Here is a 27,974-nt window from a genome sequence, read left to right as displayed (position 1 = left end):
GTGTGTAGCTGCTCCCAATACTTTTCTTCCTGGTCAGAAAAACCACGATCCAACGGATGTTTGATTGAGCTTTATTGTCTTCCTTTTACACTTTACACTGCTCCAAACACCGTGAAAAACTGAAATAACACAAAACATAACATAACCACATTTTAACATAAATATGGCTTCTCTACATCAGTTTTATCACACATACAAAACAAATATAAAATGCACAAAAAAAAAAGACCACACTCTCTTACCGTGTGCGCCTTCCAACCAGTAAATCAGGAGCTGCCAAGGCTCCACGGTCGAACTCCGCTCATATACCGTAGCTCCAAAAAACAGACTGCACATTTTTCCCACCATTCCGTGCGCCCATCACATGACCAGCAGGGGTCATCATAATCACAACTCAATATACATCGTCAACTACATAAACAAAAACATCCATACACAAAACCATCAAAACAACAAAAAATAAATAAATAAACAATACCCTCAGCGACAGCTACACTGCCACCAAAATTACAAAGATTTATGTTACCTCTATGTTAAACCAATGAAATACATCTTGTAATTTTCCCCAAATAAGAAAATAACTATCACACCTATTTTGTGTAACAGCTTAACCCTTAACAGCAGCGCTAAACGCTATTGTGATACTAGCCTATGTATTCTGCTCAACTAGCACCACTAGTTTTTGAACTGGACGTTCAAGAAAGGTTGGTTGTGTTAAGCGTTCACCTTGCTTACCTAATTTACTGTGGCCTATTTGAATTTTGACCTTGCGCACCAAACCATCATCCTCCTTCCTTGCTTCGACCACTCTGGCAAGTCTCCATTCGTTTCTGGGAACATTGTCCTCCTTGACAATAACTACGTCTCCCACCCTCACATTCCGTCTGGGCACATGCCATCGCTGTCTCAGGCTTATGTTAGCCAGGTATTCTTTGCGCCACCTGCTCCAAAATTGCTCCGATAAGTATTGCACTCTACGCCACCGTTTTCTGGCATATAAATCTTCTTTTACAAAATTGCCTGGTGGTGGGAGGGGCACAATAGACTTCATTGTGAGCAAATGATTAGGCGTTAAAGGCTCAACACTCTTAGGATCACTGATAGTGTCTGTGGTGAGCGGACGACTATTTACAATCGACATAGCCTCATAGAAAAATGTCCTCAATGAGGTGTCATCAAGTCTTCCATTAGCTTGTGCCAGAACAGTGCTCATGACGCTCCTAACCGTCCGTATCTGGCGTTCCCAAATGCCCCCCATGTGGCTTGCTTCAGGAACATTCATGAGGAAGTCACACTGCTTTCTTGCAAGGAAAGTCACAATCCGATCCTTGTCTAGAGCCATTAGACCCTTCTTCAATTCATTCTTTGCTCCAAGGAAATTTGTACCCTGGTCAGAGCGAATCTGTCTTACTGCTCCTCTGATTGCTATAAAGCATCTCAAAGCATTTAAAAATGCATCAGTGGTGAGGTCCTCCAACATTTCTATGTGGATGGCTCTAGAGCTGAGGCATGTAAACAATAGACCATACCTCTTATGTTCTTTACGACCCTGTTTGGTGTAGAAAGGGCCGAAACAATCAATCCCAGCGTATGAGAACGGAGGAGAGGGTTCAACTCGGTCACTGGGCAGGTCCGCCATACGTTGTTGTTCCGTCGGCCCACGAACCTTTCTGCAAGTGACACAGTTCTTAATATACTTGGCCACTAACTTGCTAGCACCTAAAATCCAAAAACCATTAGCTCTGAGCTCATTCAATGTTTGCCCTCGGCCTTGGTGCTGTGTCTTCTTATGACAATGGTCAAGTATAAGCTGTGTGACAATGCCTTCCTTAGGTAAAATCACTGGATGCCTTAATTCCAGGGATGCAGAAGAAATTCTTAATCTGCCTCCTACCCTGAGCAATCCATTCTCAAATATTGGATCAAGTTGATGCATCTTGTGAGTTTTTGGCAATTTCATGGACTTTTGGCTAAACCATTTGAGTTCTACTTCGAAGGCCTCTCTCTGTGCTGCTCTGATGAGCACAAGCGTAGCTTCTCTTCGTTCCTCAACACTGATGGGTCCAGTTTTGTCTTTATGTGCCAGTCTTTGGATCCGAGCAATGACATTGAGGGCTGTGTTCCAATCAGAAATTCTTGACAGCCTTTTCAAGAAGCTGTCCTGTTCAACAGTATCAGTTTTTAAGACCTTTACTTCTGGGTCGCCCACAAGAAGCTCTGGTGTCCTTTGATCTGTAAAAATTTCTGGTTCCCATAAGAACTCTGGTCCTCTCAGCCAACTTGATTCTAGAAGATCTGCCACCTTGAGACCTCTAGATGCATGGTCTGCTGGATTCTGACCCGTCTCAACATAGAACCATCGACTAGGATCAGTAGAGTCTCTTATCTTCTGAACACGGTTGGCTACAAATACATGAAATCGTCTGGCTTCATTTTTAATGTACCCGAGCACCACCTGTGAATCGGTCCAGAAAAACTCTTGATCTATTTCCAGCTCCAGTTCTTCTCGGAGGGTATTACTAACAGAAGCAGACACCGTAGCTGCTGTTAGCTCAAGTCGGGGTATGCTGACAACCCTTATGGGTGCCACTCTGGCCTTACCCATTACTAATGTACAGTGCACTTGCTCATCTGCAACGATCCTGATATATGAGCACTGCCCATAGCCGTTGTTGCTGGCATCTGAAAAATGATGCAGCTCAATTTTTTGGATCGTGCCAAGGGTTTCAGGAATGAAGCACCTTGGAATTTCAATTTTTTGAAGACTCTCCAAGTCATGGAGCCATGCTTCCCAACTTGACTTTAGTTCAGGGGGAACAGGTTCATCCCATCCCATACCCTGTTTGCACATCTCTTGCAGCACTCTTTTACCATTCAAGAGGTAGGGAGCAAGAAATCCCAGTGGGTCATAAACACTGGCGACTGTTGATAGGATTCCTCTCCGTGTGGCTGCCTTTTCTGTGCGGACGACATTGAATGAAAATGCATCTCTCTCAACGTTCCACTTTACTCCCAGTACACTCTGTATTGGAAGCTCACTGTAGTTCAGGTCTACATCTTCCACAGTTCTAGCACGTTCACTCTCTGGTATTGCATTCAAAACATCTCTGTTGTTGGAGACAAATTTATGTAAACGCAGCTGTGCCTTACTACAGAGTTCTCTCGCTTCAGTAATGAGCTGGTTGGCTATTTCAACCGAATTGACACTGACCAGCCCGTCATCCACATAAAAATTCTTGCGAATGAAACTTGCTGCCAGTGTATGGCTCTTCTCATATTTATTGGCAAGGTGTTTCATGCCATAATTAGCACATCCCGGTGATGACGCAGCACCGAATATGTGCACTCGCATGTGGTATTCCTTGGGCTCACTTTCTGTGTTCCCATTGTCCCACCACAGGAACCTCATGAAATCCCGATCTTCTGGGCTGACGTGAAAGCGATGAAACATTTTTTCCACATCGCAATTGATTGCAATCTTGTGTTGTCGAAATCTACACAGGACTCCAGTCAAAGTGTTCGTTAAATCTGGGCCTGTGAGCAGGTGGTCGTTCAGAGAGGTGCCCTCGAATTTGGCGGAGCAATCGAATACGACCCTTATTTTTTCAGGCTTCCTAGGGTGATACACCCCATGGTGTGGAATGTACCATATGTTGCCTTCTTCAGGGACCACACTTGTCTCCTCTGCATCACCATCTCTAAAAACATTGCCCATGAATTTAATGTAATCCTCCCTGTATTTAGGATTCTTCTCCATCTTTCTTCTTAAATGCTTTAGACGCACTGTAGCAAGCTGCTTATTGCTTGGAAGCTGAGGACGCGCTTTAAATGGCAGAGGCATCTCTAGATGTCCCTCTTCATTGTGCTTGATTTTCTCATTCAAAACATTTAGAAATTGAATATCTTCTTGCGATATTGTCTTGTCTTTTGGATTTGTGTCCAGAAAATCCATCTCTAATGCCTTAATCACAGAGGTGGGTGTGATGGGTGGTAGTTCTTTCACAGAAATGCGATGGCAGAATCCGGTCTCATTTCTTGTATTAGTGCAAGGCATAGTGGCTCCAACTATACTCCAGCCCAACGCCGTCTTGACTGCATAGGGTTCATGCTCTTCCCCTGACATCACTTCTTTTGGTTTCAGAGCCCTTGCACAGTCATAGCCAATCAGTAGTCCTACAGGACAATTCAACAAATCTGGCATCTCTTCGGCCACACTGAGAAGGTGAACCCATCTTGATGCTGTATCACGAGTTGGAATACTATTTTTCTCCAGCGGGATGTATTCCTGCGTGTAGGCTGGTGGTAGTTCAATGCACTCTTTTGAACAATACCCTCTCACCTTCAATCCAACTGCTCTGTGACAATTCACTATTGAACTCTTGTCAGTCATTGTTGACAGCTTTAATTTGACAGGTTCTGTGTGCACTTGGATTTTTTGGCAGACATCTTGGTCTATGAAGGTATTACTGCTCTGTGTATCTAGTAATGCATAAACCAAGATTTCTCGGCTATTCTTAGCTGTGCTAGAAAGCCACACTGGGACAATCATTGAAGTGCGATCACCACTGTTCTTTCTCACACTGCATAAGTTAGTGGAAGAACTTTCCTTTTGCGGTGGTACTTCTTGTCTTTCACCTGGAGCTCGTTCCTCATGGAGTGGAGATGGATGATTCCGCCTGCAGATGTTACAAATAGCCCTCTTTCGACAGTTTTTGGCAACATGACCTACTCTGAGGCAACCGAAACACATATTGTTACTGATGACAAATTTTTTCTTCTCTTCTAGAGGCATTGCTGCAAATTTTCCACATTTGTAAATAAAGTGATTTTCTTGACAGCAGATACATTCTATGAACCTTTTGGTTTGAGAGGCAGAAGGGTTGGCTGTAGAACCCTCTGATTGGCTTGAGCTCTTCTTAGTGAAGTTTTCCTTCTGGTGCACCTTTGTTGTTGTCACCAGAGAGTTGGCCTTGGGACGCTTCTGTTCCTTATCAGTTTTCTCATCTATATGTTTCAGTGCATGAAGAGATGAGACTGGGTTACACGCAATACGTGCCTCTTCTGCCACAAAACCTGAAAACTCCTTGAAGCCAGGATATAATTTCCCTTCGTCTAATGCTTTAGTCACATGTCGGTTCCAGCGGGTTGTTAACCAGTCAGGAAGCTTCTGTAGCAGTTTTTGATTTTCCTCACAATCATCTAACACCATTAGACCAGCTACGTGAGGCATTGCGTTCTTGCATGAGATGAGGAAATCACTGAATTCTCTTAATTTCAGAGATTCCTTTGGTCCAATTTTAGGCCAGTTGCTCAGCTTCCCGCGGAATGCTCTTTGGACAACGAAGGGGTGGCCATAACGTTTGTTCAGGGCGTCCCAAGCCTGTGTATAAGCTTCTTCGTCACTCCGATAGAATGTCCCTTCTAACACACAAAGCGCTTCTCCACTAATGTATTTTTTCAAATAGTAGAGCCTGTGTGCTGGGTTTAAGCAACTTGTTTCAATTAAGGCTTTGAAGCTAGTGCGCCACTCAGTGAATTTGAGTGGGTCTCCTGTAAACGTGAATGGCTCTGGTGCTGGAAGTCTAGTCATTACCAGGGACTCTTTTAAGGCTTGAACTAGCGTGGCTTCATTCGATGTTGGTGCTACTTTGCTTTCAGAGCTTAGCGGGCCTGAGAGATCTTGGGAAGCCTGAATGCATGATATGCGGTTATGCTGTATTGGAAGCTGACGGGGAGGCATTGGGAATATTTCTCTAGTATCTCCTATTTCAGCATTTAATTTTGATTCCTCTTCAGCATACACCTTGTATTCAGCCTCCATGGCCTCAAGATCCCTTTGATCCTCCATAATTTTTAACCTCTCTTGCTGTGCCAACACTTCTTTCCTTTGTGCAGATATTTCCTTTTCCCTGATAACTTCAGCACGTTTTGACGCCAATCGCGCTGCCACCTCTGCCTTCTTTAGTGACACCTGACTACCTTGCAGACTACTCCCTGCAGCTCTTGACACAGTTGAGCCATAAATTGACCTGGCATCTTCTCTTTGGAGTAATTTCAAGAGTCCTTCTTTCACAGTCTCTGGATCAAACTCTTTATCTGCTTCTGAGTAGCGTATTTTCAGGAGTGAAATAATTTCTGTTGTCACTGAAGTGCAGCTATCCATTCTTCTCCTGATATCTGGAGATGGTGTGGTCAGTACGCGCAAACTCTCATATTCTTGCTTTAGTATTGGCTCATATTTACTTAAAGCTAGAATCATTTCACCTAATTCTGCTTTAGAGCATTCTTCCTTTAATTTAGTCCTAGTATACTGAACCTCAGCCTTGAAGTTGACATATGTAAACATAAACTTCTTTTCCTTTTTTGAACTCTCCTCTTTTATGTATTCAAGCCCCTTTTCTGTAGGATGCTTCTTTCTTTCTGATCGCCTCACTGTTCCTTCAGTCTGAGGTGCTGGCTCCTTGAGCACTATTTTATGGATTTGAAGATCTGTATTAATTTCAGCTATGCGTTCTTCAATATCCTGTCTTTCTGACTCATCAATTTCAGTTTCTAATTTTTCCTCTAACTCTTCTTTTTCTTTTTCCAGAGCCTCTAGTACTCCCTCTAGTACAAAAGTATCTGGTCCGAACTGTTCCATTTTGTTACACTAGTATGACGGCTTACAACAATACAGAACTGTCATGAAAACACTCAATATGAAATGCAAACACGTTACGTATTTCGGTTAAATTTACACTTTTTCAAAATGTAAGTCCTTTTTTTTCTTTTCTAATAATAACTTGAAGTGTAAAAAACATTCAGTTCAATAAACCAAAAACACAATGGAAAATATACAGTCTGACCTGTTGTCCTTTGCAATAATATTCGTTAGCTGAATTGTTCATGTGACGCTGCTGCTACCCTGTGGCCTCTTGTAGCATCTGCAGCGCCGTCATCTTCTTGCGCTTTACTCGCACTGGTCTGCCGCTCGCGGTGTCGCGCTGGATGAATGCCAGAGGGAAATGAGGTCCTCACACAGGCCTACTATGCGTAGAGAATGCTTCAGAGGTGCAGTCCTTCGGATCTTCACAGGAAGGCTGGCGAACCTCGTTGCCCTTACTCCCGCTGTCCACGTCGTTTTCTTTCGTGGATCGCTTCTCCTTCTTCCGGGTTCCACTGCATGAACACGTTCACTTCGCGTGGACACCTTTTCAAAGGTGGGTCACGTTTTTCACTGTAGCTGCTCCCAATACTTTTCTTCCTGGTCAGAAAAACCACGATCCAACGGATGTTTGATTGAGCTTTATTGTCTTCCTTTTACACTTTACACTGCTCCAAACACCGTGAAAAACTGAAATAACACAAAACATAACATAACCACATTTTAACATAAATATGGCTTCTCTACATCAGTTTTATCACACATACAAAACAAATATAAAATGCACAAAAAAAAAAGACCACACTCTCTTACCGTGTGCGCCTTCCAACCAGTAAATCAGGAGCTGCCAAGGCTCCACGGTCGAACTCCGCTCATATACCGTAGCTCCAAAAAACAGACTGCACATTTTTCCCACCATTCCGTGCGCCCATCACATGACCAGCAGGGGTCATCATAATCACAACTCAATATACATCGTCAACTACATAAACAAAAACATCCATACACAAAACCATCAAAACAACAAAAAATAAATAAATAAACAATACCCTCAGCGACAGCTACAGTGTGTGTGTGTGTGTGTGTGTGTGTGTGAGAGTCAAAGGAAGATTTAGACCGAAGGCTATGAAAACCCACAAATGCCACCCACATGACTTGGTTTCACACTCTGCTGCATCAGCCTCAGATGCAGCAGATGTCTAACCCACTGCATGTTGCTGCTGTCTGTGCACCATGTGACAGTGATGAAAGTGGAGTTTGCTGCAGAGTGGAAGGGGTTTGAGTTCAGGTGCAGATGGTGTGAATTCTGATAGCGTCGGTCGCGATCCTGGCACTCGGCACGCGGGTGATAGTTGCATCCTTACGTCTTGTTATTTAGCTTACGGTGAGTTTTCACTGGAGACGATTCATTTTCAAAGATTTCATTTGGCATTGTGTGCCTTTATTGAGCAGTTTGCGGTATAACGCATGAACTGGAAGAGATGCAGTACAAGAAAAGATCACACCAGGGTTTCTGTGGTTGTGTGGTATTGGTATGCACTGCCAGGTCGGTCACAGGATGTCCCCCGTCATTACAGACTTAGTACCATTACCTACATTTTCACACAGTTAAACAGAATTGTACGAATAACGGAACAGTAGCAGCCGTCTGAAATTAGTAAAGTAAGTTAAAATTAAAATACTAATAAGAAGACTACTGTCCTTCTCCCAGTGTACAACTTTATGTCTTCAAACTTTAGAAAATTGATTTGTTTGAGTTGGCGGAGCATACAATTGGTCTCTTTGTCAGTCCAAATAATAAACCAGTCTGGATTTGACCATATCATTTCAACTCCTAACTGATTTGACACAATTTCAGTTGAACTAAATATCTGTATGTATTTTAAACGTCAGACGAACACAGTCAATTCGTTATTTGTACTGTAATATAAAAAGTAGCGTGTGTGCCAACAGCTTTAAACCATTATCAAGTCAAAAGTTGTCTCTAAAATGTTAAATAAAACAAACTTTCTCGACCCAATATGAATTTAGACAAGAGCAAATGTGTGCATAATAAAACATTTCTGACTATGCTTTACTGCCATTTCTCCAAATATTATAAACCAGTCATTCCTTAGCGACGTGTTTAAGAAACAAATCACAACTCAGTTTTTTGCACATTATTAAAATCATATACACATTAATCTTAAGTAAAAGGCTGGGAAAAATTAAGGAAATGTATTTGGCAAAAAACCCTCTCCTGCGACCGATATGTGGTTAGCAACGCTGTCTCTGTGAATCATTGTTACAAGTTAAATTGTAAATAAATCAAATTGACTAATGTCTCTCCTGTGTATTAATGAGTGATTGCTGTGAGTGACACACACACACACACACACACACACTGTAGGGCTGGGTTTTTTACCACATAAGTGAGTCACCAGTGAGTGTGTGTTAGGCAGCAGACGAGGAAGTGAGACAGAAATAAAGGAAATTCAGGGTTGCCAGGGTAATGGTTTGGCCAAACGGTTGCTGCTCAATTTGAAGTCTACTTCCAGGAGTCTTCTGGTTTTAGTGGGAATGTGCACAACTTTCCCTCTCATGTTTCTAAAGCGGCTTCACATTCACTGTCTGTGTTGATTTTGTTATTTTTTTGCTGGTTGTCAATGTAAACAGTTTTGGATTCTCACTCCCTGTGCCGTTTGTCCAAATGTGGGTTTCAATCCACCCCTTTTTTTTTTAAATTCATGTTCATGTTAAATATGCAAATAAGAAACATAGTTGGAAATAAAAAAAATGTTTTGTGTAGTGAAGTAAAAAGCGACAGACAAGTGCAGTGGATGAAAACAGCATCAGAGGGAAATATCAAATCTGTGTGGAGCTAAAGAAAACAGTTTATACATGGAACAAATGTAAATGAAATGTTCCATTGTGTTCTCTACAGTGGTTTTTACTGTTTGGGGTTTGACTGGCACATGTTGCATCATACGCGTATATTATTTTTCTTCTCTGCGATGGTTTCTTTGGCAACCGTGACGAGAATTTCAGCTAATATTTGTTCCACATTTGGTTGGAAAGCAATTTTTTTTGCATCAAATAATCAATTATCTATCAATTACGTGGGACCCTAATGACGCTTTTCCACTGTAATGGTCTAGCACTACTTGGTGTTTTGACTCTACGCAGTTTGGGTATCAGGCACGTCGTTTTCCATTACCCCAGTGGTTCCCAAAGTTTTCACAGTCTGTACCCCTTCAGACATTTGACCTCCACGTATGTACCCCTTACCCTCACGCACTTATAGCAGCTGGAAAAAAGAAATGTCAATAAATAAAATCTCTTAAAGTGAATTATTTCTCACAAAATAGATTTATTTACCAACATTTTCAGTGAGCAAAAATGACTACAATTCTAGAACATATTTAGTTATGAATCCACTGGGAACTGTGATGTACAAACTCACCACAGCTTTAATGAGAAGGGTGTCGCCACAGCGCGGCTGTACGAGACTGTCTTGATGAGCAAAGCGGAATAATTGAGTACTTCCTGCCTGACACAGCCACTGAACTGAAATACTGCTGAACGGGTTGTGATATTTAACAGACTCCTCTATTAAATATTGAGATTCTGGAAATGTCCTCACTAAATGTCGGCGATTAACGCACATTTTCAGGATTTTTAAGTCTACAGGTCGGCATTGTTCTGTTGGATTCCTGTGTCAGACTTCAAGTGACGACACTCTTTGATCAGTGGTGTCGACGTCACTTTTCAGTTTCGGCTCAGCTCGCTTGGAACCTCGTCCGATCAGGTACTAAAAAAAGTACCAGGTACCAGGTACCACTATCGCTAATGGAAAAGCAAAATAAACCGTGTAGAGTTGAGCCGCGATGCATCGTTCTCGAACTTTATCGTGGAAAAGTGCCATAAGTTCACGTGAAAGCACACATGTGTTGATGTGAGGTAAGTGCGGGCTAATCCTCAAACCTCATTCAACACCAAACACTCACTTCAGAGAGCAACCGAGCCGCCTTTAAAGGTCTACAAAATAAACAAGACACCCGTGAAGGTGCAACATCACATGTCGTGTCAGCTTACACAGGTCTTGACCTCCACGCAGGGTCGCGCCACACACAGACACACGCTGGACACATGAAAGCCTTCTTTCGCATGTGTTTCACACTTCATCGCTTGTCACCACGGTTCTTCAGGCGGCTTTTGTTCGAGCATCTTCAACAGGGGAGTAATGGTTTCCATATTGAGCAAATGTTGTCAGAAATGCATTTAAAGGGACTCACCTATTGGCCTTCATTTGGTCAATACTGATTATACACTTTGATTATAAAAATATAACATTAGACATTAACAAAGAATGTACTGAAGCCTCCACAATAGAGATTTTTTCCATGCCACTCATCATGTGCCATACTTTATTGTCTTATTATTTCTCAAACTGGGAACACAATTTACAAATTGACATAATGTGCCATTGTATAAGACGTGGAGGTAGTGATTGGGACCGATTGAGACTCCTCAGGAAAATGTTGTGAATCAATTGTTGAGGTACTTTTTGGTCATAGAATAGAATAGACTATAACAATGCAGTTACGATAGAGTGGAACTGATGTGCTGTGCAGAGAGTTCATAGCTATTGCTAGTTTTCAACTCTTGACATGACTCTCAACGTGCTACAACTGCACTATAACACGCTATAACCACATGCTAAAATCTACGTAACGCACTAAAATGCAAATACATACACATAACAGTTATTGAATGATAAATAGGAAACATAATCGTGATAATAGTACGATAAGGTATTTTACAGTTACCAGTCAACCTCACTCCTGACCTCTGTCTCGGCACAGTTGTTGAGGGAGGCGGAGGTAGCAGCTGGGTACAGACAGACAGTCAGACAGACAGACAAGCAAAGGGAAACTTTGCTGGCGTGGTGACAGGGAGTTTGAAGAGAATGCGAGGTGGGAGGAGATTGCATTCTCGCCAGTCTTGAGCAAAAACAAGGAGAAGAGTGGAAAGTTCAGAGGTGAAAGAAGAAAATGGACCACCACTGATTCTGTTTTACAAACGGGGAAGAAGATTAGTCACAGCTTCTTAATATGTTTGCCTAAAACAGAAGAGGTTGTTAGTGAGTGGGCCACAAAATGACTATTTTCTGAACTCTCTGATTAAAAAAAAGATCAATACATTTATTTTTTATCTCTCAGTATAGAGAGAAAAAAAGAACAAAGTCACAACTTAACCTGCATCTATCTGACGTCTTATTTAAAGGATGGATATGAATGTGGTATTGATTTTCTTGTCAAACTTTTAGTCAGAAAGCTTTTGTATTTCCCAAACCAATAAACTCTTCACTGAATCTTTGATTAAATGTAGACAACAAGAAATATTTGGTAAACATGTCCATCATAATGATAAAGACAGAAATCAACATTGATTTTTGATGCACATCTTTAATCTCACACCCTCAAAGCCTTTCCCTGCAGCTACGCTGGTTATAATGACGCTTTGTCTCCCATTGACTGAACCGGGAGCGCGAGCGTGTTATTGTGGTTAGAACACAGTGTTGCACTGAATCACTTCCTAGTATTGACTTTAATTTGAAAAGCGCCCATTTTTGTTTCGGGTGTAGTCTGTGATAAGGTTAGAGGTTTTTCTTATGAAACAGGATTTAGGCCTGATCTTAACTTTCACTGAGTCAGACAGAAAAAGAAGATGGACAAACTTTGTCAGACGATAATCATGTGCAGTGTGATTTTGTTCAGGGTGGATATTGTAGACGGTATAAAGGACTTTTTTATAAATGTGTTTACGAGCCAGTGGGACTTTATAGCGTCTGCAAGTCAGTATGAACCTTTTAGGATATAGGCCTAACTTCAAACGACGTCTCGTCCATAGATCGTACATAACAATGTGATGTCGCCTGTAGTCAGGCACTGATTGGACGACACCAGCTGTCAATCACACTGGTATCCACTCACACGTGCTGCGGGAGCATAGTTTATAAAAGTGACATTGTGTTATTTTGAAGTCACACTTCCTGGGGATTCACTTTTCAAACCATATGACAACATTTATTTTTAAATGAAGTCTGAGAATACGCTCGCACTCTCTGGGTCTTTCCCGCCTTGCTAAGTGGATCCTGGTTGTATGTGATTGTGTGTAATGTGTTTTTGTTTGTTTTTTTCCCCTGTCTGTGAATTGGAAGCATTTGCATGTGTGCACCAGGCTCCCCCCCCCCCCCGTTTCTCTCTCTCTCCTCGGCCAGCAACAGGCCACAGCTATCCATCAAACTGGCATCATACAGGGAACAGTGGAGCTGTGGCGTCTGCCTGGGGGCAACATGTTCACATTAACCCCTTGGACAGGAGGCCAAGATGGACGGCCATGCTAGTCTTGATGCTCTTCTTTCAGACAAAGGGTTCAGGGGAAAGAAACGTCGCTGCATTTCTTGGGGCTTATTGCAGTTTTTCTTTTACTGTGCTGAAAGTTCTGAATATTTAAGGCGCAGTCGACAGAGAATACAAACGCTCTGTCCAAGAATATCTGCATTTGTTAGATGGCACCAATAGGAGAGTTGTTGATGTACTTAAATCCATGCAGCATTTTTATTCAGATTATTTTGAAAATTGGGACTGTGCACAATAGTGAACATTACAGCAAGTGGCTAATTTTAATCTGTAGTACCTAGATGGGATAGTAGAGGATAGTAACTGACACAAACCTTAGTTTTCTAACAAAAAAAAAGATTGTCTATCAGCGAGGTAAAGTGGCAAAAGCTCTTCTAAATAAATTGTATACCTATTTTTCTTTGTGAGCCTTTTGTTAAGTGGCTAAAATCTGCAAGGGAGGGTCTGTTTGTCTCATGTTAGACCTTAGCTACGTGTCTGTACTTTATACAGCGACAATTGAAAACAAAACAACTATAACTTTGCAACAAGTGGTTTATTTATTGTCTTTTATGGGAGAAAAGTTTGATATTAACATTTGGGGAGAGCGCTGAAATGATCAGAAGCCTTTTCTGTTATCGCATCCTTACAGACTCCATGGTGGAGAGTTTGTTGTTTGACTTTTTGTCTTTTCCTGTGTACAGTAGCAGGTTATGTATTTCCTGTTTGTGCTGCTCATTTACAGGAGTGAGCTTGTGCGCCCTTGTGTTCTTCTTTACCATACTCGAGTTGAGAAAAAGGGCAGCTGTGACCTTTTCTGAAACACATCTGTGTGTCGGACAGAGAGACGGGGCGTGTTGATGGGTGGTGGGATTCACCCCCACTGTGGCCATGTCCACACTAATGTGGATACTTTTGTAAAAATGGACCTAATTGTTTCCCCCCTTTTGAGCATCAGTTTTCACCTTTCTAACTTTTTTTGAAAAACGCCGCTGGTGTTCTCGCCGCCCCGTATCTCTGTCTGTCAATCAAAGTGTAAGAAAAGCCACCTCTAAATCATGAAACTGTTGTAAAACATTCAGGTTCTATAGGTCCAAAGAGACAAACCACAAAGTTATTGGCTTTGGCAGCAGATGCAGCTGGATTATAAGTTTGCAACGGCGCAATAAAAAGTTTACTCAAAGGAAAATAAATCTCCACTCCATAATTTACAAGCGGAAAATGACATTTATTGAGTGTGTACCTGCTGAAGGAAATGATCAAATCCATCACTTTTACATTTCCAATTCATTTTTAATTACATTTCTAACAGGCAGTCACTTTTTAATCAGTTGCATATATAAATAAGTCAATCCCAGAAACGGGGTCGTATTCCACAGAGATCTTTTTGGGGGGTTGCCAAGTCATTTGCAGAATGTTTTTCAAAATTATACTAGGTGTTACAGAAATGGCAGTAAGACAGTCAGATAAGTTTGTGTTTATCAGGAGTTTGTATTGTGAACTGGGTCACGGTGGTTTATCGTCTTTACAAAGTTGAAAGTATTAAAACTATTATTAAAATGATGTGTAGAACCTCTAAGGTATATTCTCCACTTCAAGTCAAAGCGACGTGCGGACTCAGCATATAATTATCTCGCTCGTGCTCATGCTTTCGTCTCAATCCCATAAATTATGCTTTCATACGTTTACAGAACAGTCTGTAATCCAAACAAAACTCCTAAAAGCATTTCTCTGAAAGGTTTACGGAAATAAATAACGAGGAACGTGTCAGTTTGTGTCCGGAGTAGACAAACATGGCAGTATAATATGTTAATGCATCCACTGGTGAGCGTCAGCTGTGTGTTTGAACCTTGGAGAGAGCCGACCTCAGTCGGACGGCGACGCTGCCGCGAAGCTACGTCTCGATGTCATTAATCTACCGAAAATAGACAGTGAGCACTCTGTCCAGTCATTCCTGTAAAACTAATTAAAATTTAAGCCACATAAGTGGAAAGTGCAGATCAATATGTTGTGCTTAGTCTCGCTAAAAGCCTCGCAGTGTCACCTGGTTATTAAAAAGACACCAAGAATAGCACCATTAATGACACGCTCCGCGCTCAACTATAATTAGAGTGTTAAGGAATTACTGAGTGCTGTTGTTGTTTTTCCCCCCTGCAAACGGCGCAGCATGTTATTTGAAATGAGACGTACAGGTATCATTATGTCAGAATTGCTGCCGAAGAGCTTTTTGTGTTGCAATATTAAACAACCATTACTCGTCTTCTTCCACTCACGCTCATCTGTTTTTCTGTATTTCTGTCCAGTTTAAACCTGTGGTTGTCCTTCATGTAAGTGACTATAGAGTTAACTCTGTCCCTTTGCTTCATAACATGTGATTATTATTGCATGTTGCTTATTGATTCTGGAGGAAGGTCATTGTTAGACCCCTGTGTGTGTGTGTGTGTATTTTTAGTTGCTCCAGAGACATCTGATGTATCCCAGAAGCCCCACCCTCCTCCTCCTCCTCTGCCTCCACTAATGTCAAACTGTTGTGATCAGCAGATTTAGCAGACACACCGTGAGCTATGTGACTGTGGGATGGATCTGGTTAGGAGGGTGTCGACCTCCCCTGCATTAAAGTGGGTGGGTCGGGGGCTGAGGGGGGGCGCGGAAGCTTTGACAAGCGTCCAGGGGGATGATGTCATGCGTGGGTCTCAGCTTGCATGTTTTCTGTGCCGGGCGAACAGCACAGAACACAACAGAGCTCCAGAGGACACATCTGGAAGTTCCACCAAGTGCAACCCGACACCGTCACCAGGAGACCCACAATGTTCAGTCAATGGATGAGGGGACGCGCGGACAAGCATTGTTGGAAACAGTGGTGCAGGGGATGATAACAAGATGAATGGAGGGAGGAAATAGTCGAGAGACGGGTGATGCTCTTGTGGGACACGAGGGATGGAGATGAATTAATGAACGGGTGGAGAACAGGAAGCAGCGCGAACAGGGCTGAGGGAGTTGATTTCTTTTTTTCCACGCCAGCCGAGTCTGTGCCTGTCAGCGCGTGTTCACCAACTTTAGTTCACGTTTAAATAGCTCAGAAGCTGGTGGATGTGTTATCGGGAAAGTCTGTGGAAATATTACGAACACATTTGATAATGTGACTTTTTCTACTAGGTGAAGTCTAATGAAAAATATAAATAATAATAAAATAATCACCTGTACTTCATCTTAAACACCTAAGAAGTCACCTTCTTTCATTCTCAGGCTTTTCTGATCATAAATTTGCATTTCCATTAAGCGGTACAATGCCGTTTAGACACGTTATTGTTTGGAACCATCAACCCTTATCTGACTTGCATTTCCATTGCTGTTTATTTGAGCTGCATGTTGATAGATATTGATAAGCTCTGTAAATAGCTCTACATCATAAAATGACAATAGTTGACACACAAATTAACTTTATTTGGCAACAACCAATTGAATTAAGTTCATTGAAGATAAAATAAGCAAGTTGTTGCCATGTGACTCGATAACTTATGTTTGAATTCACTTAATTTTACTAAAAAAGACACAAAAACAGCCTTGACTCCTCTCTTGGTCACAATGTAGAGTATATTTTAAAAATTGCACATTTTGCCTTTTTTTCTTTCCAATCCTGTTGGAAGTGACGATTCCGTATTGACCAAAACATGGACCAGTGTGTCATACGGACCCCGGTGAGGCTCATGGTGGGAAAATATCTTTAGAAACCAACTTTTGTGTTCCCTTGCAATAGTTATCCCTCAACGGTGTTCCTTGGAGCTCTGGCTGGAGGATGAATGCTGGCCTGGGGCACGGGGGCTCAGAGCTTGGGGAGTTATCGAAGGGAGCAAGGGCTGCCTGAGGCACGGGGGAGAGCCGGGGAAGACAAAAGTTCGGTCTAAAAGTATTTCCCGGCCATGACCCTAACAGGGCTCCGTAGTGTCTGGGCCTGACCCTTCAGGTGCTCGACCGCTGGACCTGTTAATAAATGTGTGGCATGAATTCGTCAAACTGAAGTGAATTTTGCCATTATAGACATGCAGTAAATAAGGAATACAAATATCTCTAACTGCTCAAAGGATTCCAGACCACTTTTGGTTCCTGTAAATGAAGACACAATCATGCATTCATTCATCACATAGTACATTTTGCCAAGAGTAAAGCAGCGGCTGAGCAGACAGCCAAATGAGAAAATTAAGTTTGAGTCAGCAGAGCTAAAAACCTGTCAGACATTTAGCTCGTGATAGGCATTCGTAGAGCGATTAGGGAGGAAATGCAGCATGAAATAAAAAGATAAGCCTGAGAAATGTACGCGGTTACATCAGGGTAATAAGAGATCAGGAGTGAGGAATAAAAACAGATAAAGATAGATGAACAAGGGAGTGGCTCCAGACTTCTCACAGCCGAGCCAAAATATGAAGATTCTTTTGTCAGTCAAAAGGTCCAGGTTGCACCCAACGTTTAAACTCCAGTCCCTCATCAGAAAAACATGGATGATTCATTAATATTTTACCCCAGCAATTTATTATTAAGATTAGCCAGTTTCTGAGCTGCTGCTGCTGCTGCTGCAGTTGTCTTGCTTTGGATTAGCTTCGCTTTACGTGCCACTTTCAGTCAATGACTTTGTTGCCCACACGTGCTGATTTGGGTTAAGCTTTAAAGCCGATTATGGGCGGTTTGATACGTTACAGATGAGCAGACGCCAGTCAGGTGTGTGTTTTTTACTGAAGCTGGACAAGGCTTTGAAGTCCACAGGTGTTGACTCGGGGTCACGTCTGTCGCTGGTTTGACGTCTCACAGGCCAACAGGTGCCGACAGTGCTGCCGTCTGCCCCGGCTCTATTTGACTCGTGCCACTCACAGTCGGATGTGTTGCAGAGTTGTTACATGGAGTTGCTTTGGTTTGGACAGCAGAAGGCCGTGTGGTTTTATGGTGGGTTAGCGTGGCTGATATACTGTCAGGATCAATCAAGGCGACATGGAGCTTGGTTAAAGACACCCATTATGGTATGAAAGGTCATGATATCTGATATGATGAGGAAAAAATAGATTTGTTTTACTGTAAACAATGGCACACATGGGTTTTATTGAATTGTCTTTGGCAGTGCAACAGTGTTTGGAGGTTGGCAGCATCCATCTGTGTCAAATGATCAGGTGCAGTATTGAGTGTAGGTCTCCTGTGTTTTGCTTTGGCAGCATACACTAACAAGTGCACGACGACTGCAGTTATGTGTGCTAAACAGAAAAAAAAACAACAACAACAGCATTTACAAGATTTAAAGCACAAGTGAAACATCTGTTTCTCTAGATGCAAGTGAAAAACATAAGACATTTGACATTTATGCTGTCAGGCTACTGAACTTCCAGGCTTTTTTGAATTTACTTCTTTTTTTGTGGGCACTTCTTTTGCGTCTTCAGTCGTACTCCAACCTGTTTGCAGCCTCGCTTTATTAGCACAATGCTGCAGTTGCCATCCGTCAGTCAGTCTTGACATAAAAACAAATCACTTCCTGCGTGCACTGCAGGAACGTTGCCGGGCAACACGAGACATCAGTCACAACACCGAGAGAAATAGTGTTAGTCGTGTGGAGCTGATGGGCTTCATCAGCGTTGAACAAACTCATCTGATAATGATTTGGATGCATCAAGCATTTGTTGATATTTAAAAGTGATGCACGGCAGTTTTAACAGATAAGGATGACATTTTATTTTAGACAGTAGCGTATATTGCTTTCTTTAGGTTGTAAAAAGAGTTAATGTTAACCTTTAATGAGGCTCTTCTCGGACACAGTGGTCCAATAGTGTTTGTGATTAATTTCTCACCGTGTCCGAATCCTTCAGACAGTGATGGACAGCTTTATTTGCCAATTTCTCACAGGCTTATGTGCCTATTTCCATCAACAAGAGACAAGCCCTCTTCCTAGCTTTCCAGCACAGATGTTGACTCAGTTCGTGAAAGTAGCTGATTATATAATCAGCTGGTTTTGATTTAAGCAGGTGCATGAGATGCCAAAATATAGCCAAATGAGATGGGCACAGAGGAAGACGCCCCTGTATGACTTCACGCTCAGGCCAGTGTGACTGCGAACTGCCCTTGCAGTCTGTCAGTGATAAATGAAAAGGGCTCCGCTGGCCTGAAGCCATTTAAATCAGCTAAATTAGCTGTGTGTGTGTCTGTATTTGTATTTGTTTCCTCTTCAGGACCTTTTCTGGCATAAACACCGACCTTGTCAGGACCAGTAGTCTCCATGGGGCCTAAATCCTGGTCCTAATGAGGCAGAACCTCACTTCTGTGGAAGGGTTTAGTGTAGGGATAAGATTTGATATGTTAGGGTTAGGGTTAGGCATCAACTTGTTATGGTTAAGGTCAGGCTGGGAGCCTGTGTGTGTGTGTGTGTGTGTATACCTACACCTTTTAAGGGGATGTCTGCAGTATAATTGGGTTAATAAGAACAGGATATGGAGCTTGTCTGAGAGGTGGAGGGAGTGTGACAGAGGAAGTAGAGAAATGAATGAGGGAGAAACAGAGGGGATAATATTTCTTGGCTGGGATTCCAGCGTATGACTTTGCACTCTATCTTGCTTTTCTCTCTTCTTCTCTCACCCTCTCTCGCTCCCCCTTTCTTTTTACTAGAGGGACATTTAAAAAGAGTCATCTGGTTTGAAATCTATTAGATCAACATGTAAACATGACAGCATGATGACTGGCAGCAGTGTGTTATGATAACTCCTCTGGTTTATAAGAAAGTTGTGAGTGGCGTCATAACATGTGTCATTTATGCATCTGAGCGCCTGTGAGCGGAGAACTAGGTTCACATACATACATTTGTTTTCTCTGTCGTTCCTCTGCCCTGTGTGTCCTTTAACATACACAAATGGGTTACATACACACTGTCACACTGTCACTCTGCCGTTGGTTCTGGTAATTATGAGTTTTCATTTTAATATTTTGCAAATTCTATCAAAAGATGCATATATTTAAACAGGGAAATGATTAAAATAATAATTAAAGAAATGAATAAGACAGACCCTTGTTCCGACCAGGTTGCAAACCCTGTATAACTACAATAAACATAATAACTTAGCAACAAATATCAACAGTATATGCACCAATTAATCCTACATCTGTCATATTGCACCTTATTTTAATTGTCAAGGTTTATCATTTAATTTCTATGTTTGAAGGTTGCAGGAACTATTAATAAAGGAAATGGACAAGAAGAAAATATTGATTATGTAATACCGACACAGATTTCTGCTGGAGGCAGATGAGGCACTGCACAGAAATAATGTAGTCATCATCAATGCAAACAAACAAACAAAATCAATGCACCCCTGATGAATTCAAAAGGAAAAATCAAGTTGAACATCATATTAAATATGCAAAGAATAGACCACAACAGTCTCTGCTTCAGCTAATATTTTATGAGAAAGCTGAGGCTGATGCCGTTAGTTTTACGTAGTTGTGTAAATGGAAACATTTATCTGAAATGCTGAGGTTTGACCAAAGTTATGGCAGCAGGTCATCCAGCTGTGAAAACTCAATGGTGGCTTTAGAGGAACAAACAGAGGATCACTAAATTAAAGCAGCTTTAACCACATTAATGTCACAGTAATCCTTCTGTTAGTTGCTCTACAGTCCAGACTCCATCTAGTTCTCTCTTTTATTTTGGATGGACCACATTATAGCTTCAAAGCCTCATCATCAAACGAACAAATGGCTGCTTTTTTATTTGCAGCTTGATGAGGTCTGTGTCTGCATCGTCTTTGTCGTGAGCCCACAGTTCTCCAACTCCTCTGCTCTCGCTCACACGTCCGGGAATTGAATGAATTATACTGGAGGAATCTGCGTGGCACAGTAGATATAAAGAGTGTCATTGTGGCGCGGGCATAATGAGACGTGGCTGGATTTATATAGAGGCTCTGTGATATACTCAGCTCAGTGACAGACGGGCGCAGACTGTGCACGGAGCAGATAAGAAACCATTGTCCTGCAGGTCAGACTGGACTCTGACCAGTGCTTCACATTAATGTTTGAAATTCCTCGAGTGTCCTCCAGAATGACTCTCTTATGTGTGTGTGTGTGTGTGTGAGAGAGGGAGAGAGATATATGGCTCACACTGTTCATCCATCGCTCTAGGTCTCAAACTTGTTACCATATTTCCATATGGTTTTATTTAGTAAATACTTCATTGGGCAACTCATGGCTAAGAGGAAAGGATTTGGGCTTGTAACCAGAAGGTGACTGGTTTAATCCCAGGACGGGCCAAGGGCTGGGGTGCCCCTGAGCATGGCACCCAATCCCCCATTAGTCCCAGGGTGCAGATAGGGTGCTACCCACTGCTCCTGTGCCCAAATTGTGTGTATTCACTACTGGTGTGCAATAAAGATGAGTTAAATGCAGACAAGACAAAGACGCCCTCTTCCCAAAATAAACACCATCAAGAAACTAAACAAACCATTTATTTTTTATTAAAAACAAGCATACAACCCTCCGCTGGCAGTCTGGCTGTGAGTGGTTCGAGGAGGTCCACTGCAGCTGGGACAATCAGGCCTCTTATACCGGAAACCTCCTGTGCAGAACCAATCAGCTCCCAGCATCCACGAGACTCTCACACACATGTCATTCACTCAAACATGCACACCTGCAACCTTTCTCACACTCACATACACACAGGGAGAAGAAACGCGACCCTGGGGTCGTAACAGTTACTAATTGGTGTGTGTGCAAAAATGCTTAAGTCTATATCAAAACAAAGACTTTTATTTTGAAATTCTGTTAAATATTGTTATATTGTGATATCATTATGGCTTGTCATGATATCACTTTAAGCTCATATCTCCCACCCCCACTAAAAACTCTCTTTTTCCCACAAAAGTTTGACTTTTTTTCATTTGACTTTCCCCCTACTGACCAGACTAGATGCTCAGTGGGCCCCAGGTCATTTGAGTTTGAGACTCCTGCTCTGTATAGTAAAAATTTGAAAGGTGTAAAAATTACACTGAAGCCATTTGACCGCTTTGTCTGTGTTGTATTATGTTGCTCTATGATTATGGGTTACTTTTGAGCTGTAGTGCCTAACGTTTGACAGATAAACAAATACCGGTCACATTCTGTCAAATGAGTTCACACAGATGGCGCTGATTCAGCTTCTGTGGTGATGCTTTTACGTCTCGACTGAGCAGGCGAGGTGGAGGAAGCACACGGTGCGAGTAAAGTCACACGGCTTCTATATAGGGCTGAAAGCACCAATGAGTCTTGTAAATGTGATTGTCTGACATTGAAAATGTTTGCCAACAGCAATCAAGTGTTTCTTGACCAGCTGCCAGTCTGCAGCTTTTTCTTTCAGCGTGCAGCTCCAATCAAGTTTCATAGATGCAGTGTATACAAGTAATAGATATGAGATAGATCAAGATAGATATACAACACATACAGTAACTTAACAAAGGGCTATAGAGGACATCAGAAGACAGCATTGCTTTGTCCTCTTCTCTTTCTTTCTAACAGTGTGTGTGTGTGTCTGTCTCAGAGTGAGTGGGATGGGGGAGAGAAAACAAGGTCATAGCATAGACTGTAAGGTTGTAGAGACAAAACTATATTGGTAATTACTCAGAGGTTCCGCACAGGAAGTTTTACTTCCAGGATTTGATTTATTTTTAATATAAAAAATGTTTGTTTATGCCTTTACCTTCCTGTTATTTACATGGCAAATACACACTTTTCTTATTTGAGGACATGGAGCAGCAGAAGAGTAGAATAAAAGGACCTGGATAAGATTATGTTGTTCATTTAACAATAGTGGTGGTCACTGTGTAACCTTTTCTTCCGCTTCTTCTCCCCAGTGCTGGTTGTGCGCACATGGTCCTTCAACGTGGACCAGAAGAACGGCCTGTCATTCAGCGGTCCACTGGAGGACATGTTTGGCTACACCGTGCAGCAGTTCGAGAACAGCGAGGGAAAATGGTGAGTGTCATTAGCTGGATGTTTTGAGGAAATGAGCGAGTGTGTCCAGAGACCAAACATTCATCATTCTTCTCCACTGCAGCGTTTCCTACTCAAATCACAGCTGCCGGTTTAAACCTTGTATAGCTTCCAGCACATCAGACATTAATGGGGTCGGGTTACTGTAATGGCAGCAACAAAAGGAAAAAAAATGATAGTAATATAAAGGTTTTTAAAGGTGTTAAGAATCCCTATCTATCTTCATTCAAGGAAGTGGATAAAAAGCTCATATCCAACTGGTTCATCTAATAAATTGGCTGAAAATACCCTTTATTTTTACATTTGATTTGGATTAAAACTTACAGCAGTGTCTTTGTTCTGGTGATCCTTATAGGTACACATCCCCAACTAGTTTTAAAGCCTTTTATCATATTTTATTGTACAAAAACTAGAACTTAAATCGGTTTCATTTAACTTCACACCCTAAAGGGGGAAAAATAATTCACCTGTAAAAGTGAGTGAAGGGGAGCATGCCAGATGCTGCTGTAATGAGGAGCCTTTATTACTCCAGCTGTTAAACATAAACTGCCCACCAGGGTATTCACAGTCTCCGCCTTAAAATACACTGAAACCAAGCATCCATGGCTCCTTGTTAAATCAGTCTTGGGAACTCATTTTTTAAAACCTTGTTAAATGCCGTTACACCGTGTTTAACGGCTCTGTGTGTGTGTGTGTGTGCATCGCTCCTCCAGTTACTTATCCAGCTTTTTCTTCGTTTTTGCTTTCCCAACACGGCCGTATTCCCAACACTGCACCTGGCGCTGTTCTCCAGGAACGATCGTATCACGTTAATCGGCTCTCTGCACTGTTCATACTGAAAAACACCTCCAGGTAGCAACATGTTGTTGTTCCAGGTCAACAACATGTGCGTAAGAAGGGCCCGATTTAACCCTAAAAAGAACAGGGTGCGGGAGGGGGGACGTCAGAGATCACAAGGAGTGAAAGAGAACAGATGAAAAAAACCAAACAAAGAGATAAAACTCTATCTAGGAAAAATAAATAAATGAAATGGAGCCATCGGAGTGTGCCATAGTGGGAGAAAAAGATAGTTGTGTGGTGATGTAACGGGCCGGCTTTACGTCTGACAGTTGACCGAGCTGAGAGTGTGTTGTTGCTGTTGCACTCTGTGTCTCCTTTTAGATGTCCAGGGCCCATTAGAGTCGAGGAATGTTAATAAGCCCGAATGTTTAAAGGAGGGCCGATTGCAGACTCTTTTTCGCATCAGTGTACTGACAGAGTGACACGAGGTTATGGAGCGAATGAACACAGACACAGTCAAGCTTTTGTAGGCACAGAAAATGTTGCACAGCTCTACAGCGTACAGATGTCACACGTCCATCCATCCACTACCGCTTTATCCTCCACATGAGGGCCAATCTCAGCTGACATAGGGCGAAAGGCGCACACTCACACCTAAGGTCAATTACATTATGCAAAATAACATGCAGTAATGGAAACAAATACTTATTTTTTATAGGGAACTGTTAGAATAATAAGAAAATGACAGCCACAGATGTAATTATGGTCGGTTACAATAAGTGGCAACCCTTTATCAGCCGATCTGAACTGTGGTTCCTGTTTAATTTAACTTGGTGAGAAATCTTGTGTGTGTGTGTGTGTCTAAGTGGTCGTACCCACTGCTTCAAACCTGCCAGCTCTTAATTTCTGCAATAATATTTGGGTAGCGCTCGTTGTCATACTTTGCCAAACTGTGACCAACCCCAACTGGTTTTTGTTTATTTTTCCAGGGTTCTGATTGGTTCACCGCTATCTGGCCAACCAGCGAAACGAACCGGAGATGTCTACAAATGTCCTGTGGGGAGGGGGGACAACACGTGTGTCAAACTGGAGCTGCCTAGTAAGAATACTTTTGTTTGTTTATGTGTGTGTGTGTGTGTGTTTGTGTGTGTAGATATTCTTTACATGGTTATTACATCAATTATACGGTTATTATTACTGTCTATTATTACATTTAACACAGATTTTTAGCGACTCAAAAAGACTCAACTGATTCAAGAGAGAGAAAATGTCTTTTGTTAAGTTCGTGGCACTTTAGAACAACGATCCAAACACCAAAGTCACAAAACAACACATTTGAACATAAAGATGGAGGCAGCTGTGGACCAGCAACTCCTGTGTGCCCGTGATGTAAAATCACAAAAGTGACACAAACTGTCAATCAAATCAAACATTATGATTTAGCGATGTCAGAGGGAATGGTAATTGTTATTCGAAAAGCAAGTCTAAAAAACTATGTTACTATGTGATATTTGTGCAGATCTGTGAGACATCAGTGCTGACTCTTCCCGAACTATCCCTTTAATTACTCAGCGTGCTGAATGAGTACACTTGCCTCTCGTACGTGAATTTTAATGCCGATTGGTTGTGTGTGATTGTGCCACTGTGTGTATAAATCTAGTGTATATTTGACGTTGTCTCCTGGGGAGGAAATGAAACCCATCAGTACAGGAAGACAGTGAATAAACAAGGTTTTAATGTTTTCATCCTTCCAATTATATCTTAATTAAACAGATAAACATAATTTAGCTCCCGGTCAGCGGCCTGGAAATGCTCTACGAATGTTTGTCTGTGCAGTGATGCAGGAAGACTGAGTTAGTGCCTTTATCCGCACACTATCAGCTCAGGGATGTTGTGTTTTTCAAAGCTGTTTACACCTCGCGGTTATCAAGTAACAGAAGTTACAATTCTCACGCTGTTGAGTAAATGATTGGCTTGAAGTGATGATAATGTATAGGAACCTCTGGAGATGTCGCCTCCACACACCAGTGTTTGTTTTATCTTGGAGGAGTTTGTTGGACAAAAGCCTAAATCCCACATTTCGTCTGGAAAACCTCCACTGGGAGTTGATTGAGACTGTCAGTCGGAGGCAGACGCCTCAGCAAACAACTGGGAGTGGTTTACATGACGACAACAGCGTCACTGCTGCGTTTGGAATGTAAAGTGGAACGACTGCATGAGCAGAACTTTTTTATCCACTCAAATTGATCCAGAACCTAATTTTCTTTGGATGTTTCAAGTGATATTTCATAAGTGCCCTTGAGGAGCAGGACCCAGTGCAGCAGCAGAGCAGGATGTTGATGTCTCATCGAAGGAACCAACGTATCAGTCAACTGTTCGAGTAATTTGAATCTCTGCACGCTGACAACGCCCTATAGCCTGACATTAACCTAAATACATTTCCACATGTGTTTCTTACTGTTGCAGCACAGGGGAGAGAGAGTGAGAGTGATGCCAAAGCCATAATGAGCAAACATAACTGTGTGTGTGTCGTTATTGTGTTGTAGTTTTTAATCACAGTTCCGTTCAACCCATAAAACGGAATGGTGGTTATGCCAGGAAGGCTATCACTGATGAAATTCTGGCAAGGAGTTTACTCCCGAGACCTTCACTAAAACGTCATTGTGTTTGGAAAATGAAACCGAAACTTAACTGGAAACTAGAAGAGACAATAGACTTAAACTTTTGGCTTAAACATGTAATGGTGATAGAAACATGACAGTTCCACTTCCCAAATCTAATTTTGAACCGGACAAAAAATTGATTCGAAACCTGAAAAGTTGTTTCTCGGCTGGACCAAATAAAAAAAAAGTTGGTGTTTCCTCGTGACATCATCAGTCGACGTGTCATATCCTGGGTTGTGACGATGAGCGGGAAGTAGAGGAAGTATGGAGAAAAAGTGCCGGTGTTGGTTTATTTTTTTTTTCCGCCTGAGTAACGTGGACTAATGTTCTCAAAGTTCTTAAACTGATGTGAATGTGGGCTGGTTCACTAGAAAGCACCGTTTCTGAGAGCCAGAACCAGCACCAGGTCTGTCTTAAATCACTGTGTGATTCTCTTGGGAACTGGGTATAACTGTAAAAACAAAAAGAAATGACTTTATTCTTTTAATTGACCATTTGTGACTGCGGAATCATGATATTTCTCCTAACTTGGTAAACAAAAACAACTAAAAGTATAGCAGCATTGGAAGTTCAGGTTATGAATTCCATTACATGTGGAATTGCAATAAAGAATCACAAAATAAATCGTACAGAAAGCATGTTGTCCCAGTCCTATTTAAAACACTGGTATGTCTGGTATACAACGTGCCCTTTGACCTGGTCATGCCACACCAAGAGGAAATGTGTGTGAGAGTTGTTCTGATAGTTATCTGCAGTCAAGGTTCAAACAAAGACAAAGACTCTATATTCTCCCCTGCAGCCCCACAAAGCTGCTGTCACTGCTGTTCCTCGCGGATGCGTCATGAGGTGCTAAAACCCTGGTTCATCTCATGTATGATCTGAGATGTACTTGTATAAACTTGAGGTCAGCAGAATGTCATCAACAGCCCAAATGAATGCTCTCTTTTACATTCATAGTGAGCACGAGCTCGGAGGAAAGATGAAGCGAGGAAGCATAAATCTGTGCGTTCACAGAGATGAAGAAAGGGTTACATTGAGTTCATTAAAGGACATCACGTCATGCAAGTTACTTCTTCTGCAGAAGGGCACAGACCAAAACCTATAACCGACTGCAGAGGAAAATCAGAAATGTTCTTTTAATCACAGATGTGCCCGCAAAAAAAAAGAAAATAAAGAGCTGATTCAACACTTTTAAGTCATGTGGATGTATTTGTGACAACATGTGGAGTCAGATCCAGATCCAAGGCACTCCCAAACTGAAGAAATAGTTTGTAATAGCATGCTAATTTTAGCCACATGTTGAGGTTGCTTAATGATTCGATTCCTCCATTTGTCTTTCATCACCGCAACGGGGAGTTTTATCCACACAACACTTTGAATTTAATAGTCTATGTGAGATTGTGGGAGGGGCCAGCGAAGTAACACATTTAAACTATATTTAACCACTTGTCAGTATTCATTACATTCTCTCGAAGTGAAGATGTTTGAGTTTCCCTTCCTGTGAGAAAAGAGAAGGAGAGG

At 41.9% G+C, this 27,974-nt stretch overlaps 2 protein-coding genes across 3 annotated transcripts in view; one reads left to right on the top strand and one right to left on the bottom strand.

The window, feature by feature from the left end:
• itga1 (integrin, alpha 1) overlaps positions 1-27,974 on the top strand; it is a 54,142-nt gene that overhangs the window by 4,913 nt on the left and 21,255 nt on the right. Inside the window, exons 2-3 of the mRNA XM_058617362.1 lie at positions 22,872-22,992; positions 24,780-24,889. Of these exons, the coding sequence (XP_058473345.1) occupies positions 22,872-22,992; positions 24,780-24,889 (231 nt within the window). The remainder of the gene's footprint in view (positions 1-22,871; positions 22,993-24,779; positions 24,890-27,974) is intronic.
• On the bottom strand, positions 21-7,698 carry LOC131446241 (uncharacterized). Of its 2 annotated transcripts, none has more exons than XR_009233903.1 (2): positions 243-7,698; positions 21-119 (listed from the first exon to the last, which is right to left on the bottom strand). XR_009233903.1 is itself a non-coding variant. In XM_058617361.1 (2 exons), exon 2 carries the CDS (start codon positions 6,638-6,640, stop codon positions 650-652), a length of 5,991 nt encoding a protein of 1,996 aa, XP_058473344.1. In that variant the 5' UTR covers positions 6,641-7,333; positions 7,457-7,698; the 3' UTR covers positions 21-649. The 2 variants fall into 2 exon arrangements, 1 of the variants encoding a protein (XP_058473344.1); XM_058617361.1 differs by having other exon boundaries at positions 21-7,333; positions 7,457-7,698.

The sequence above is a fragment of the Solea solea genome, chromosome 19 (genome assembly GCF_958295425.1).
Source record: "Solea solea chromosome 19, fSolSol10.1, whole genome shotgun sequence".
Classification (NCBI taxonomy): Eukaryota; Metazoa; Chordata; class Actinopteri; order Pleuronectiformes; family Soleidae; genus Solea; species Solea solea.
Note: the sequence above shows the minus strand (reverse complement) of the source record. Positions and strands in the feature narration are given on the sequence as shown.

Bases quoted from the DNA above. Each gene is read 5' to 3' on its own strand.
- LOC131446241 (XM_058617361.1), bottom strand. From the start codon at position 6,640: ATGGAACAGTTCGGACCAGATACTTTTGTACTAGAGGGAGTACTAGAG.